This window comes from Vicugna pacos, chromosome 16 (assembly GCF_048564905.1).
Source record: "Vicugna pacos chromosome 16, VicPac4, whole genome shotgun sequence".
NCBI classification, from domain to species: Eukaryota; Metazoa; Chordata; class Mammalia; order Artiodactyla; family Camelidae; genus Vicugna; species Vicugna pacos.
The window spans coordinates 58,876,092-58,891,913 of record NC_133002.1 but is presented as its reverse complement, the minus strand read 5'-3'; the positions used below and the strand labels follow the sequence as shown (position 1 = coordinate 58,891,913).

Genomic DNA, 15,822 nt, shown 5'->3' with positions numbered 1-15,822 from the left:
CATCCGCCTTTCGCAGCGATTGCGTCCTAAACGCTGCTCTGGAGCCGGGTAAGGTGGTGGCCGCCACCAGGGACAGTAGAGAGCCCGGGGTGGGAGGCGTGCTCGGTAGAGAACCATGGCCGTCGGAAAACGAAGATGGTCGCTTCAGCCACGGTCATTTATCAATTGAGTGACTAGACTGTCTCTAGCCAAGACTGGGTTGAGGGTGGGGATCGCAGAAAGTTCGAGGCGGGCCTCACTGGGGTAGGGGGACGGGTGAGGAAACTGAGGCCCGATCGGATTTTGTTCTTAATTGCTCTGCGGATTTTATTGGGGGGGCGGGGCGGGGTCATCTGGGGTGATTGTATTAGAGAAGGAGGGGAGACTCCTGGGGAATTGTGCGACGTCCAACTCAGCTGCTTTTAGTTGGGGCGAGGGCGGTGAGGAGCGGGCGACAGAGGGCGCCGGAGAGCGCGGGGCTGGGCCGGGCTGTTAATTATCCCCAAGTAGGGGGCGAACCCCGCAGCCACCGGGGTGGGGGTGCGGGGAGTGGCTTTAATTACGAGAAAGAAAAATAATTAAAATGACGTGAAGAACAGAATAATTTAACACCCTCTGCTACTCCTGACTGTTATTTTTCAGACGACTACCCCGGCTTCGTTTTTGAAATAATAAAAGGGTAAAAACAGCTACTAGAGTCAGGGTGAGAATTTCCAAACATTTGGAAACCAGTTTAAATTTGCAAGACCACGAAGCTTTTTCTGCATTCCGCTTTCCCCATCTTCATCAGCCCTTTAGCGATGATCTCAGTGGCATTTAGTCTGGATTAAATTGTTCTGTGTACGGTATTGTGTTGTGGGTACTTATTTTCAAGTTACCACTTTTGTTAATGTTTGCCTCTTCATTTGATTGTGAGCTCTTCAAGGCAGAAGTCTATTTTAATTTTTTTTCTCTTAATTTCCCCGCAGGGCCTCGTTAGTATTCCTCTGCCTCTGCTCACGGTAAGTACTAAACTAATCATTAACTCACTTAGCCATAGCTTCTGTCGTTTGAAATTGACCCTTAAGTTTCTGGATCTTACCCTAAAGACAAATTATTTTGTATAATACCGAAATAAAGAATGGGTTCTCTCCCTGCAGACTAAATTCCTTTCCTTTCAGACTCACAGAGGGAATTCTAACGGTAGAATTGGCCAAAAGCTGTTTGTGTGTGGGCAGGTGATTTGCTGCAGGCAAAACAACAATGCTAGCTAATACTTCAGAGCACTCACTATGTTGCATTCATGACTTGAGTACTTTGAGCTTATTACTTTGATCAATTCTCACCACCTCACCAAGATGCGCACTGCCCCCACCCCCATTTTACAGTTGAGGAAACAAGCATTGAGAGATTATGGAATTTGTCAAGTTCACACAGCTAGTAAACTGGTGGAGTCAGGGTTTGAACCTGGTCTGTAAAGCCTGTGATTTTACCACTAAGTTATCCTGCACCATGTATATATATATAAATTGATATATATATGGATTTTGGGTTTGGGACGGTCAAGGGGGAAGAAGGTTTTTGTGTGTTTGCTTGGATGGTTAGGGAAGAAACTAGGGGAGGAATGATGGATACCTATTTCACTGTTTCGAGCCACTTTATGGCAGGAAGAGTGAGGATGAGAGGCAGCGGGAGCTGATTTGTGAAAGGCTGTGAGGCTCTGGGCTCTAGCAGGGCTGCCTTGGGTCTCAGACCAGTTGCCAACCAGTGTGCAGTGAGGGCCATATATCACAGCTCGAGAGTGGCCACTGTGCTGTAGGCCACCGTGTAGCTCTCACATCTGACAGCACTTAATGGAACAGCAGCAGGCTCACAGGTTGGGGTGTCATGAACTGCTGGGCAGTGGCCAAGAGGTGGGGGCAAAATGCAGTGAAAGGTCTTGTGCCTGAGCACATGTCAGGTGCATCGTCTAGACAACCCAGACATAACTGGGAAAGACTTCGAAGAGTGCATCAGAATTCCTGAATGAGCAGGCTAGGGCTCAGAGCTGTGGAAGTGCTAATGTTATTGTGACTTCATTTGTACTCACTGCTGGTGAGGTCTAGGACATTTGAGTTTTACATTATTCAAGGCTGGTGTAGACCTGTATTTATTACACGATAATTCAAGGCTGGTGTAGACCTGTATTTATTACACGATAGGATTTAAGACATGGTATTAAAACCCACATTAATAGAAAACAGAGTCTTTGGAATATCAAGGTTAATTTCTTATCCAAGAAAGGAATCTTTGATTTATTAATAAGAGCCGTGAAGGACAGTAGGTATATCCCAAGCGATTGGCTGCTTACATCGGGAGCATTTGCACCTGGGATACAAAAGGAAGTTCACCTGCGGGGCAGGCACTCTTAGTGGCCACTCCCTCGGCTGTCCTTCCTCCATCTTGCACACAGAACAGAGCTGCTGGGCAGCTGTGTGCTTCTGGAAGGCAAGCCCCTGCCCTGCCCTACCCTAAGGGGTGAATTTTGATTAGTCTGCACCAGACCAGATAGGAGAAATCTTTTCCTTTTGCCAGGAATTGTTTTAGGAAAGGGTCTACGGAGCAATTCTGCCAAGTTTGGGAAGGTTTTCTTGTTTTTAAAAACAATAGCCTCTCTTCTGGCTTTGGGACATCATGAAGTGATGCTGGAGACTGCCGCAGCCACCTTGCCTCCGTGCAGCCTGATTGCAGGCAAGAGCCAAAGGTTTGCAGTGGCAGGACGAAGAAAATACCATGCGTCCTTGAAGAGGCTTTTGAACTTCTAGAGTAACCAGTCCTGAAGCCCACCCCCCACCCCCTTCAAACCTTTTGTTTGATTGAAACATGTATTTTTACATTTTAATATTTCTGAATGTGGGAGGCATCTTTTGAACAATGGTATGTTAGTTTCAGTGAAGTACAGGATGTGACATTGTAAAAGGAAGTCTTACTGTTTAAGTTGTTCTTAAGTTGGGTGTTCTGTTAGAATCAAAGTCAATCTAAATGATATGATCAACATTTTTCAAATCTTTTTTTTTAATGACTGTTCCCTGGAAGAATGGGTCACAGCAAAATAAAGAAAATGAACCGTCATCAAATTACCTTTTTGCAAAAATAACAGCTAGTATATAGTGTTTACTCAGTGCCAGACACTGCTCTAAACACCTTTTTTAAAAAACCACTTTATGGTTGGAGATCTGATTGACATACAGAAAGCTGCACATGTGGTGTATAAACCTTGATGACTCTGAGCACCTGTGTTTTGCAATCTCATTCAACTCTCACGGCAGCCCTATCATTATCCTCCCATTTTGCAAAGTACTGAAAGGTGAAAGTCATAAGTAAGTGGAAGCACTGAGATCTGGACTGAGACAGTCTAGCTTCCAAACCTATGGTCTTAACCGCTGTTCTGGGTTTCCTGGAAAAATACGCTATGACAGTGGAACATGCTTTGCTCACTCCAGTGACTTTAATTCATCCAGCTATAAAACCCATTATAAAAGCATAAAGGATGTTTTTTCTTCGATTTCTCAGGACTGTGAAAGAGTGCCACAAATCCTGTTCAACAGAAATCTGGGACCACTGAACATAGCTTTAAATTCCTGGAGAAAAAGAGACAGAACAACAGGGACCCTATTTATTGAGAATAGATGACCTTGGGTTGTGGTGGATTCTTTCCTGTGTTGACCAGTAGCACCCATTTCACTAGCCTGCTCTGCAGATCTGTTGCTTCTCAAAATGATTGTTTAATGGTTTTTTTTTAAGTGAATTTGAAAATGTATAATCCCTTTGACCTGCTCTGCTGTTTCTCGACAAGCTTCTCCTTCCCAGAAACCCCCACCTTCTCACAACTGCATCACCTTTCCTCAGGCTGTTTGTTCCCTTTGCCTTAACATTTCCTTTCCCTCGTTCTCTATTCTGTGTAGCAAATCCCAGCTCCCTCTTCAGTATGTCCTCCGTGAAGTCTTACCTGAGATGCTCTAACAGTCTGTCCTCTAGTTCTTTCCTCAGTGTTCCCCCGATAGGCCGGTTTAGCACATGCTCTGCGACCAGGCGGACCTGGAGTCCTGTGCCAACTCTGCTGACTCGAGCTGAGTAGCCCCGGGCAGATGCCTTCACCTGTCTCTAAGCCTCCTTACCTGCAACCGGAGGAGTAGGGGGCCCTTCCAAGCCTCGCAGGACAGTGGTAGGGTTGTGCATGCAAAGCACCTAGCACGGGCCTGGCACAAGGGAAGCTCTCCGTAAATGGAGCTCTTGTGTGAATAGACGTACTTTTACTGCTCACTGTTTTGTGGTTATTTGTTTTCATGTCTGGCTTTTCCACTAGACCGTGAGCAAGACAAGAATCAAGTCTTCATTCTTGTGTTTTGTTTTGTGTTTTAACTGTTTAAGTCATCTTTATTAAGGTGTAATTTACATTCAATAAAATGCATCCATTTAAAATGTACAGTGCAGTAGTCCAATAAATGTATACATCTTTGCAGCCACAGTCCCAGCAGGATATAGAACATTTTCATCACCCAGAGATCCCCTTCACACCCTTTTACAGTCAGTCTCCATCCAGCCCTGGCCCCAGGCAACCACTGATCTATAGATTAGTTTTGCCTGTTCTGGAATTTCATGTAGATGGAGTCATACAGTAGGTGCTCCTTTGTGTCTGGCTTCTCTCAAGTACCTGTGTTGTGGCTTTCATCAGTAGTTTGTTTCCTTTTTAATTACTGAATGTTATTCCACTGTATGAATATGCCACAATATTTTTACCCATTTGCATGTTGGTGGACATTTGGGGGTGTCCGGTTTGGAGCTATGATTAATAAAGCTGCTATGAACATTTTTGTGCAAATCCTTTTGTGGACATAAGTTTTCATTCCTCTTGGATAACTTCAGGGGAAACTGCCAGGCTGGTTTCCCAAGTGGTGGTGACACTTACACTCCCCCAGCAAAGTCTCACAGGGTTGTACTTGCACCACACTCTCGCCAACGTCTGTTATGGTCAGTCTTTAATTTTAGCCATTCTGGTGGGTGTGTGATCATATCTCGATGTGGTTTTAATGTGCATTCTCCTGTTGACTATGATGTTGAGCATCTTTCTGTGTGTTTATTGGCCCTTTGTGTACTTTTTTTGTGAATGTCTATTAGAACCCTGCAATTTTATTGGCCTGTCGTCTTACAGAGTTGTCAGAGTTCTTTCTATTTCTCTGGATGCATGTTCTTTCTCAGATACTTGCTTGGGGGATGTTTTCTCCCAGTATTCCCGGTTCTGATGAAGTCCAGTTTATCCATTTTGCTTTTATAGTTCATGCTTCCTATATTTTGTTGAAAAGACTTTCCTTTCTCTGTTGAATCACCTTTGTCATGTCTGTCTTTCGATCCCGTTGATCTGTGTGTATGTCCTTAGGAATGCTGCACTGTCTTGAACTCTGATCACGTCTCCTCACCTCAGTGAGACCACCATGGTCTGCGTGGCTTTCCCTCCCCACGCCACAGGTAGGGAACTATCTGAGGCAGTCATGAGGTCACTGTCCTGTGTGCTACCTGTTGTCAAGTGTCTGTTTCTCATATTTTGCTCAGTTTTCTGGTTGTTTATGACAGGAAGTCAATTAATTTCTGTATCCACAATGCATGGCGCACAGACACTCTGTAAATGTCTGTTGAGTGAGTAAGTCTTTGTTAGCACCTCCAGACACAGTCTGTCATAGTCTCTCTGGATTGGGAGAGTCTGTGGGTCCCCCAGAGGTCATCTGGCCCATCCCCTTCATTTTAGTAGACAGTCTTTTCCTGAGGATGGTCATTAGTCCTTTACGTCCTCAGCACCAGCCCACCTGGGTTCAATACATGCCTATTACATGGGGAAACTGGGGTCCAGAGAAGGAAAGGTCACGTGACCAGGCAGTGGCTGAGCTGGCAGAACCAGGCTTCCAGGCCCGAGACCTGTGTCTTGTACTGACTGGAAAGGCCGGCACTGTCTCTTTCATCGTTTTCTCAACACCAACCCCTAACCTGCGATTAGTACGTTGTAGGTTCCCTATAGGTGCTTGTTGAATAAATGAGCAAGTGAATAAATTAAATAATTTCTTTTAATGCTTAGCTCACCTGGCTTCTGCATGTGCTATTAAACAGGCATGTGTGTTCACATAAGATGGGACTGGCCATTCCTACCCAGGCTCATAGGTCATAGTCATCAGTCACTCGTAATTTTCTCAGGCACCCTCTCGTTTTAGTCCCCACTAGGGGGCATGTGTATCCCACAGAGAGGGTCTGTAGTCCTTAGGTGCCTGGACTTGTTTCCAGCTTAAGTCAGTGTATCCTTCTTGAAGCCACCTCCTTGGTCCCCATGCCCTGCACCCTCCCTCCTGCAAAAACAAGCAAAGAGCGCCTGCTCCTCCAGTTCCCCCTCCAGCTGGGCTGCTGGCTGCCGTCCTTTCCCTCCCAGGGGCTCTGCTCTGGTTGAAGGAGGCAGCAGTGTGGCAGTGGCAGTGGCTGTGAGTGATGGCCTCACTGTCATCCCTGCCAGTGGCCACTGCTTCCTCCCTGAAGGGGATGACAGATCCTGGAGAGGCAGCTCTCCTCACTCCCCTCAACTGGCAGGCAAGGACTGCCCTCTCGGGACCGAGAGTCTGGTCTGCCATAGAACTTTGGGTTCCTGAGGAGAGCACGTGAGTAGCCCTGGCTAACCGTTCCTGGCCACCTGCAAAGGCACCTCCGGGGTGGGGCTACAGCTCTCCATCCTTGTGCCTGGAGGATGGTCACACTGCGACTTGCTCCCAGCTCCTTATCTAGACGTAGGTCCTCCCTGCCAGGACAGCCTCACAGGCTTTGGCATCATGTTGCCCGGGAGCAGGTCCTGGCTTTGCTACCAGCTGCGAGTGACCTAGAGCAAGTTCTGTGAACTTCACTTTCCTTAGTGGGTAAATGAGGTTAACAGCAGTTCCTGCTTCATAAATGAGACAATGCTCATAAGTAAAGCTCTTGGGCCCTTTTTCGCTCCCTCCTCTTCTGAGACGGCCTGCACGCTGTCTGTGGATTGTGTACCTACTTTTACTTTAACCTGAGTGCCCAACTCCCACACTTCCTGGCCTTTCTCTTGCCTTACACTCAATGCAGTATGTATCTCTCTAAATAAATCTATCTTTACTCAAAAAAAGAAAAACAGAAACAAAGCTCTTGGCACAGTGCCTAGCACAGAGTAAGTGTTGGAGACCTATTGGCCATCATCAATAATATTAGTGGTATCTGTATCACTATATAAAGTAAATGTCGGTAGGAGCCACTTAGCTGTTCTTTTGAGGCTCACAGAGAAGCATTACTACCTCCAGCTCAAGGTCTTGGGCTTTTCTTAACAGCGAGGCCCGTGCAGAGGGGCCCTGGAAGCAAGCGGGACCAGTTGAGTCCCCTATTCTTGTGCCATTGTGCCGGCCTCAGATCAGGCGCTCCACGCCCCTCCCCAGGCTTGGACCTGGGCCTCTCCTCTGTGCCGCCCACCCAGGACCGTCCCTCCTGCAGACACTCGGTCACATGTGGGATGGGCGGGTACTCTCTCTGGCCGCCTCTGCACCCTGGGGTGATGGCAGGCGGCAGCAGCTGCTGCAGCTGCTTCCCTTGCTCCCCCTCCCCACCGCTCATTAGCTCTCTGGTCATGTCCCAAGCTCCGGGAGAGACTGGCAGCAGCCCTGAGCCTCAGCCACAGAAGTAGCAGACGGCAGCACCTCCCAGCTCCTGGCTGCTGCCCTCGGCCACCCTGCAGCTCAGAGCAGCCTTTTCCCTGTCACTCAGGCTCCCACCAGCAGAGAGATTAGCATTCAGACGGAGAATGGAAAAACATCAGGGCAGCCACCTCCTGTCTTCTCTGGGAGCTGAGATTCATTCAGAGAAGCAGAGCCAGCTGGGGGAAGCTTTCCAGGCCAAGACCCTCCGCCCTCGGAGGTTGGGACAAGGTTCTAGGTACCCAGAAGCAACAGCACTGTGCTCTCGCCCAGTATTACTGGGTGCTGGATCTTACTGTGTGCCCTCTCCCCAGCAGTTCCACCCTCTGCTGTCCTCTGATTTGCTTCAGAAGTGCCTATTGCCCAGCTGTGGTGTACCTGGGAAGACAGGTCAGGAAGGGCCATGGGGAGGAGGTGAGGGATGCTAGCTGTTCTGAACCTACTAACTATTCAGAAATTACTAATTGTTCAGTGATTGATAGTTGGCAAACACAATCACACTCGCTCACATATATTGAACACTTACTAAACGTGCTAAGCATTTTACACACAGCATCTAACATTAACCCTACAACAATGCTGTGAGATAGGTTCACTGTTATCTCCATCTTACAGATGAGGAAACTGAGGCCCAGAGATGTTCAGTAACCTACCCAAGGCCACAGAGGTAGGAAGTGGCAGTAGAGTCAAGATTTAAACCCAGCACTCTGGACTCCTTGCTCTTAGACTCTTTATCATGATTTCATAACAGCCCACGCCCTGGACCAGGAGTGACCCAGCTCTGCGCCTCAGCCCTGTCTCTCGAGTTGCCCTTAATCCCTTCCCTCCTACCATGGCCAGTCTACCAAGCCCCTAAACTTCCTGCTCCCACTTCTAGGCAGCGGCTCTTTCCAAGGACATGGGAGGGGAGAAGGACTCAGCCTCTTGGGAACATTGCGTTCACCCCCGCCATGGGCTTCACACCAAACGCTGTGACAGGAGACAGTGGACCGAGGACGGGGCCCCGGTCCCGGGCAGCCTTCTGTAGAGGAGCTCCAGGCCGAGGGTGGCAACTCTGCAGTAGGAGCTGCAAATGTGCGGACTGTGCAGAGAGCCCAGGGGTGGGAGAGCCCTGAGAATAAGAGGCGAGCGTGGGCCGGGTGTGTGGGGAAGGTGTAAACACAATCTGCTCCCACCAGAGCCAGCCTGCTCCCTGGTGGGGAGAGCCCCTCCCGCCCAGCCCACATGGCACCCCAGCTGCCAGGGCCCGGCAGACACATCCCCCCACCTCCAGCAGCCCCTTCCTCTCACTTTCCCTCCCTTCTTCTGGAACCAATCCCCAGAGGAGACTTCATCTCCTGGGCAGGCTCTTCGAACTGGGCTACAAAGGGGTGTCACTTTGTGGATGTGCGTCTGGGCTGTGAGCCAGCCCTAGTGCAGCTCGGCGACCTTGGTCTGACAGTTCCTCAGACCAGCGGAAGGAGACAGGCAACTTGGAAATGGCAGACAGCAGAAGCAAGGATGAAGTGACAGGAACACGGCAAGTGGATTAGAGAATGGAAGCAAGATAGGATCAGGGAACACAGACTGGGTCCCGGGAACAGTGCCCTCTGGCCCTCTGCCTGAGAGACCTGTCATCAGGAAGGCTGATGCCTCCCCGGAGAAAGGCAGGCTGACGGGAGCTGAGACAGGTGGTCATGAACTCATGGCCTGTGTCAAGTAGGCAGTGCGGCTCTGATTTGGTTCCAGCACAGAGCTCCTTCCCCTGGTGCGACCCTTCCCCTGCCTCCACCCTGCCCTACTTTTAGAGGCTCCCACAGAACTGCCAGACTCCCTGCAGTCTGAGCAGCCCCTCCCCGGCAGCCCGTGCCTCCTCCTCCCTGTCACTCAGAGTGGGTTCCCCTAGTCTGCTGCGTCTCACCCTTTCCTGCTGTCTGGAGAACAACTCCATCTCTTCTGGCCTGAAAGTCAGGGACCGGGGCCAGAGGGGCAGAGGCCCACCCCACTGCGGGGGCAGCCGGGGCTGGATGGGGAGGAGAGATGCACGTGGGGGTGAGGCTGGGGTGCTTAGAACATAAATGGCCACGAGGCAGCCAGCAGCAGCTGCCGGCAGGGTCTGCGCCTGGATCGCAGGGAGCAGAAGCGGAAATCTGCTTTTATCTCTGCCTAGGATCGGGCAGGATTGTAAAGAGAGAGAAATGGCGGAGCAGCTGGGGGCAGAGGGAGGCCACCGCCACCGTTACTGAGCAGTCAGCAGACTGACAGAAACAAGTGTCATGTTTTCTCCCTTCCCACATGCTACTGCCCATTTGGAACACAGGCACGTGTGCACACTCACACACACCCAGAAAACACACTCCGAGGTCACGCTGTGGGCTTCCATCCAGCTGCAGGCAGACATGTCACAGACCCAACTGGCATTTCCTACTGATCATTTCAGTAGAGCAGCCAGGGACAGGGTGAGCTCTGGGGCCCGGGAGAGGCAAATGTCATAGGAAGTGAGAGCCACCATCACCAGCCGACAGCACACAGCCCTGGACCAGCTGAGCTGCTGGAGACAGGCAGGCAGGCCGGTGAGACCGCCTCCGCTGAGCGGCTGCAGGCTTCCCAGTGGCTGGGGAGGGGGCGGTGCTGTGGGGGTGAAGAGTGTGGGGCTCTGCCACCTCCATATGAGCCAGGGGTCCCCCACTTCCTAGACTCTGTGTTTCCGCATGCCTAAACTGTGGGTAAGAACGTCACCAGCCCCTGTGGGTTATCGTGAGGGCCAGAGTAAAGGGTGAATGGGGCTGCCCCTCAGCACGAGTCTTCCCGCCTCTAACCTAGGCGGCTGGGGTGACCCCAGAGTTACACAGGGGACCCCATGGAGACCCCCTCTCTGGGCCTCCTCAGAGGAAGGGAGCCCGTCCCAGAGCTCAAGCACCTGGGCCTCTCCCACCTGCCCAGCCAGGAGCCCCCCCCACCAGCCAGGGCCTCAGCAGAAGTGCAGCCCGGCAGGTCCCAGGGCCCAAAGGGGAGTCTACCTTCTCGACAGCTGCTTGTCCCCGTCCCTGTCCCCATCCTCCCTCCTGCAGCTGCTGCTTCCACCACAGCGTCCTTTGGGGGTAGCGGGCAAACCAGGACTTGAGCTGAAAAAGAAAACCAAGCCAGGTCAGCTCTTCCTCCCATCCCAGAGCGGGGCCTTGGATTTCAGAGTTGGATGGTTCAGAGCACCGCTCCCCCTGAGAAGTCCTCCAGCACAGCCCTCAGGCCCTGAGCATGACCACCACCTCATCCCCAGGCCTAGAATATACCGTTGAGATCACACATAGTTCTCTTAAAACTAACCCTTGCCGCATGGCCTGGAACATAACGGGCTTGAGGCAGCAGTCTACCCCCTACCCTTGACCTTCATCGTGATCGAGACCACACTGCTGAAGAGGCCTGCTCCGCTCCCATGTGGCCAGGACTTGCATATTCTTCCTTCCTTGACCCCAGCCCTGCCCTCGGCCCTCCAGGCTCCAGACCCTGCCCTACCTGCCTTGGCCAGCTGATCTCGGGCCCTGGGGCTGAGCCCCACCTGAGGAGGTGAGGGCTTACTTCAGAGGCTCTTTTTCCCTAAGGAGGAAAATATGTGAGTCAGAGGGTTGGAGGGGATGACCTTCCCATGTTTCCAGCCCTCCTCCCCTCCCACCCCCAAACCTAGTGATTCACCCCACTACTAAGGAGCAGGAGCCTGTTGGAATTTGTGACTGGGGAATTGGAGAGCAGAAATTTCACACCCTGGGCCAGCCCTCCATGGCAGCCAGCCGCCATCAGCAGGAGGTGTTATAGGTTAGGCCAATTTTTCCAATTAACTGGGTCCCAAAGAGTTAATAGGCAACCGCTTCCTTCTGGCAAGGCCACACCAGACCAGCCTGGCCAGATGGTCCCAGGTTTGACCTTTCCTCTCCTGACAGGAGGTCCAGGCTCATTTCATGTGGAGGAGATGAACTGTCTGCAGTCAGGGACCCGTCAGTCCCCCATCAGCCACAAATTGGGTAGGGGACCTTGAGCAAGTCATCTGCAGCTCCCTGTCCCTTGGTTCCCTGCACCCTTAACAAGACATGAAAACATCTGAACTGCCAAACCTCTGGGGCCACTGAGGCTTCTGAGTGAGTGCGTGTGTGAGATACCTCTAGGGAAGAAGAGAGCACTGATCACAGAGCAAGCAAAGGGTGAGTGTTCACCCAACAGTTGCTCTGTGCTCAGTGCTTTACAATAATTCTCTCATTTTAACCTCACAAAAGCCTCATAACCACTGTTAATCCCAGTTTACCTGTAAATAAAAGGGTTGCATAATTTGCCCACGGTCTCTCAGTAAGAGAGGAGGTAGGATTTCAACTCAGGTTGCCCCACTCCAGACCCAAACAAACTCAACAGTGAGGATCAGTCAGCATCTGAGGGCCTCCTGTGTGTCACCCGTTCCACCAGTGGTAGTAACTGGGCACCATTGTGCCACCTCAGTTAGCCTAGGTGTCAAGGAAGCGCATCACAGAAACGACTGTTTCCCACACAGGCCCTGGGCTTCCCAGGGCCTTCTGTCATTCTGAACCTGGGGGAATCCAAGGACTGAGAAATCAGGGCAGAGACGGAAAGACTCAAGTTCCCTCGGCTCGCCAGCCTCACGTATCTAAGGGGCCCTCTGCAGGCACTGTCCACACCCTGAAAGAGACAGGAGGCACACGGGCCTCCCTCCAGGGGCCCTGGAGCAAGGAGGTCACGCTCTTTGTTCCAACAGCAGTGAGAGAAGCGGTGCGGTGCCGGGGGCTAGAAGATGCTCCCACAGCGCAGCAGCCGCTCTTCACACAGCTTTCCCACACTCGTGGGCCCACAGGCACAAAAGAACATCCCCAACAGTCTGTTCTTAATAAGTGTTTGTTGATTTTTCAGTGTTCTGTTGGGCTTAGAGCCCCTATTAGCAAAGGGCACTAGTCACCCAGGGAAGGAAAAGTCCAGAAGTTCCCCGAACTTCCCCCTTTGTAAAGGCCACATGGCTTCAGCCTAGGAAGAGTTAACTTTCTGGCCACTGGAGACAGCGTCCTGCCCGCAGGGGCTGCCCGGCCAATGGCACTCAGTGCTGATGATGTCATGCGCCTCCTGCGCCTTCTATTGGGGACTGGACAGCGAATCCTGCTGGAGGCTCCGGCAGAGGAGCTGCTGAGGCTGGGTGGGGGCAGCGGGAGAGGGAGGGGGAAGGGAAGGCGAGCAAAGTGATGCCAGCTGCCTCTGCCTCATCCCTCTCTCCACTAACCACCCCCTCCGCACCTTCCTACAGAAGGGGCCCTGGGGACCACCCTGCTCGGACCAAAGGCAGAGCAGCTTTGGTCCAGAGGAGAGGCTGGGGACTCCCATTCCGAAATGAAGAAAACAGACATTGAGCCTGCCCACTAGGCATCTAGGGAACAGTGTAGCGAGGCTAGGGAACAGGGTAGCGGGGCGAGGGTCCAGCCTGGAGCGCGTGCACACACACCCCCATGTACATCCCCAAGCCCGGACAAGGGCAGGGAACACCGGCAGCTTCCATAGCAGCACCCTCTCTCCTCCACCCCAGGCTCTCTTCTGCCTTACCTGCCTGAGGACTGGCAGTCTGTCTCCATGCTGGTGCCTGTAACTGCCCCATCTACTCCACTGGGCTCTCTGTGGGAGGAAAGAAAAAGGCAGGCAGAGCTGTGGGTAGCACCCAGACCCCAGACCCCTCTCTTGCTTCTCTGCAAGACCTGAGCCACGATGGGCTGTGGGACTGGAGGCTGTGGCCAGTGTCTTCGAAGGGCTCCGAGTTCCCCTACTCTGAGGGAGCCTCTTAGGGATCCCTGGCAAATCCCTCCCAGCCTCCTGGAGCCCAGGCAGTCCCTGACAGCCTTCCGCTCAGCCGTAACCCAGCCCAGTGGTTTGTCCCCCGCCCAAGTCCATGGCCCAGTCAGTTTCTCACGGTTGGACCCGGTTGGCAAATCGGCGGCGCCAGAGCATGGCCAAGGTGCTGAGCAGGAAGAGTGTGGTGCACATGGCTCAGTTGCCCCATCCCCTCCCAGCCCGAGTCTGCAGAAGAAGGCCAAGATGGCCCCTGCCAGCCCTCATGAGCTGCTGCTGCCGTCCTGAGGTTTCTGCTGGTGATGGATTAGGAGGCTCAAGCTGATTAGTGGGGTCAGTAGACCCGACCTTGTGAAGACCGATTAACCTCACTGGGCCCGGGGTGTCCCCTGGTTGGCAGGGTGAATCCACTTCTGTCTGTTCTGGATGTACATATGACTAAGCCCTGGGCCTGGCCCTCAAAGGGCTTATAGTCTAGACTGACGCACTGTCGAGTGAAACAAGTGACCGCAACAGAGAGACTCAGGGAATGAACAGCGCCAAGAGAGCAGCTGGGGAGTTGCGAGCACCAGAGGAGGCTTTAGAGAGGAGCTGGGGCATCTGAATTTGCAGGGCTCAAGAAAGGATGGGCCTCTGCCAGGGCCACAGGCGTGAAAGCGCAGGGCGTGTCCGACAACTGGGGGTTGAGTGTTGGTGGAGCAGTGATGTCACAGGGGAGGCATTGGGAAGGGAGGAGCAGAGGGGAAGATAGACGATGAAGCCAGAAAGACTTCACGTGGTTCACGTCTAACCTCTGGACAATCCTCTCCAAATGTTTCTGATGACATACCCTCTTCAGTGAAAAGTAGAATTGAAGTGTGCCCTCATGAAGTAAATATAAGCATCCACTTATAAATTATATACTACATTACTGTGCAAATACAGCCCCACAGCAGAGACATACATAAAATTTGCAAAGGACTAGATAATAAGGTTTCTCCTATTTTCTGTCCACATCCCAGTGGGACCTCTTGGGCAGCCACTTGGAAAAGGCCACTGCATTGGCTCTGGGAAGCTATCAGAGGAGTTTAATGAGGGGACCTAGCACAGCCTGCTTGGTCTTGGCCCAGGCAGCATGCAGAGCACAGACCAAAAGCGAGGATATGGGTCTAAGAGTGGTGGAAGAGACTGAGCCCACCCACTCTCCTCCATCCCTCTCCAAGACCCCCAGAAGAGGGCATTAGATTTTCCTTCCCTCAAGTGAGATCTCAGTGCCAAGAGGCCTCCTGCCAAGATTCCAGTAAAGTACCTGAACCCTGGGCTCCAGCAAGCGCCGGGGCTGCAGCTGTGCCTCAAATCTCGGCTTTGGAATACGAAGTTTTAAATAAACACATAAAACAAAGCTGAAGAGGAGAGCCACCACTCTTGCAATACTTGACACACTGGACACAGACTTGAAAAAGGCAGGGTCACCAGGGAGTCTTAGGGAGAACTGGACACACCCCACACCCCCATCACCTGTTTCAGATGCTTGCAGCCCCCACCCCACCCTTTCTAGCCTCAGGCTTCAACTGGGAGTCAGAGGTGGGACCTGGCCATACCAGGACTCAGCAGCTTCTTGCAGGATGGGGATCTGGTGGCTCTCAGTAGCACAGTCCCCCAGCTCTGGTCCAGTCACACTCACACCTCCCTGAGCAGGACCGCCAGGACAAGAATTTGCCTCCTTCACCCACAGAAACTGTCTCTAATCCCCGCCTTAGTGGCTGGGATGTCTCCAGCAGCCTGGGCCTCCCCAAGACCTCTTGACCCCCCTCCCCTTTCAGTTCTGCTTTGGCCGTCCCGGCTGCCTCTCCTTTGGACTTTGCTTCCCCCAGGGCAGGAATTAAGGGCAGCGCCAGGTTTTGGCCTGCTTGTGTAATTAATAAGCCACCCAGGGCCTTCTTTATGACGCCATGTGAGTGCACCAAGGGGGAGGGGTGCTGGCGGGAAGGAAATGAGAGGGCCAGGCCTCTGGTGCTTAAATTCGACAGCCGCCCTCCATCCCGTCAGCGGTGGATTCCTGTAAGGTATTGGAACACGGAGATAACCCCAGTCCTAAACCCTCCAGAGTCTGGGGTCCGGAGCTCTGGGGGTGGCGCCGCAGCCTCCCGCGGCTGGCTCACGAGAGGCCGGAAAAGAGCGGGAGCCCAGCTCCGACAGCTGGCCGCCCGAGGGGCTCGTGTCCGCCCCCTCGGGCCGGCGGCCACGCCGCAAATGCCTAGGAGTGTTTGACTTTGAGTCAGTTCCCCGCCGCGGGAAGGGTGCACACAGGCATACGCCCCGACGCCGCCCGCAGAGTGAGCAGGGACCCGCTGCCCCC

The 15,822-nt window shown here is 52.5% G+C and overlaps 1 protein-coding gene and 1 long non-coding RNA gene across 3 annotated transcripts; one reads left to right on the top strand and one right to left on the bottom strand.

Annotated features, from left to right (window-relative positions):
- Positions 1 to 342: 342 nt before the first annotated feature.
- LOC116283720 (uncharacterized) lies at positions 343 to 4,423 on the top strand. Its single transcript, XR_004193429.2, has 2 exons — positions 343 to 980; positions 3,511 to 4,423. It is a non-coding gene; the product is annotated as an uncharacterized lncRNA (long non-coding RNA).
- Positions 4,424 to 8,392: 3,969 nt separating this feature from the next.
- On the bottom strand, positions 8,393 to 13,934 carry PRCD (photoreceptor disc component). 2 transcript variants are annotated; one of them, XM_006199419.4, is made up of 4 exons: positions 13,606 to 13,934; positions 13,245 to 13,313; positions 11,172 to 11,252; positions 8,393 to 10,783 (listed from the first exon to the last, which is right to left on the bottom strand). In XM_006199419.4, the coding sequence occupies exons 1-3, from the start codon at positions 13,677 to 13,679 to the stop codon at positions 11,231 to 11,233; spliced, it is 165 nt and encodes a 54-aa protein (XP_006199481.1). In that variant the 5' UTR covers positions 13,680 to 13,934; the 3' UTR covers positions 8,393 to 10,783; positions 11,172 to 11,230. The 2 variants fall into 2 exon arrangements, with proteins under 2 accessions (XP_006199481.1, XP_072795742.1); XM_072939641.1 differs by having other exon boundaries at positions 11,176 to 11,252.
- Between the last annotated feature and the right edge of the window lie 1,888 nt (positions 13,935 to 15,822).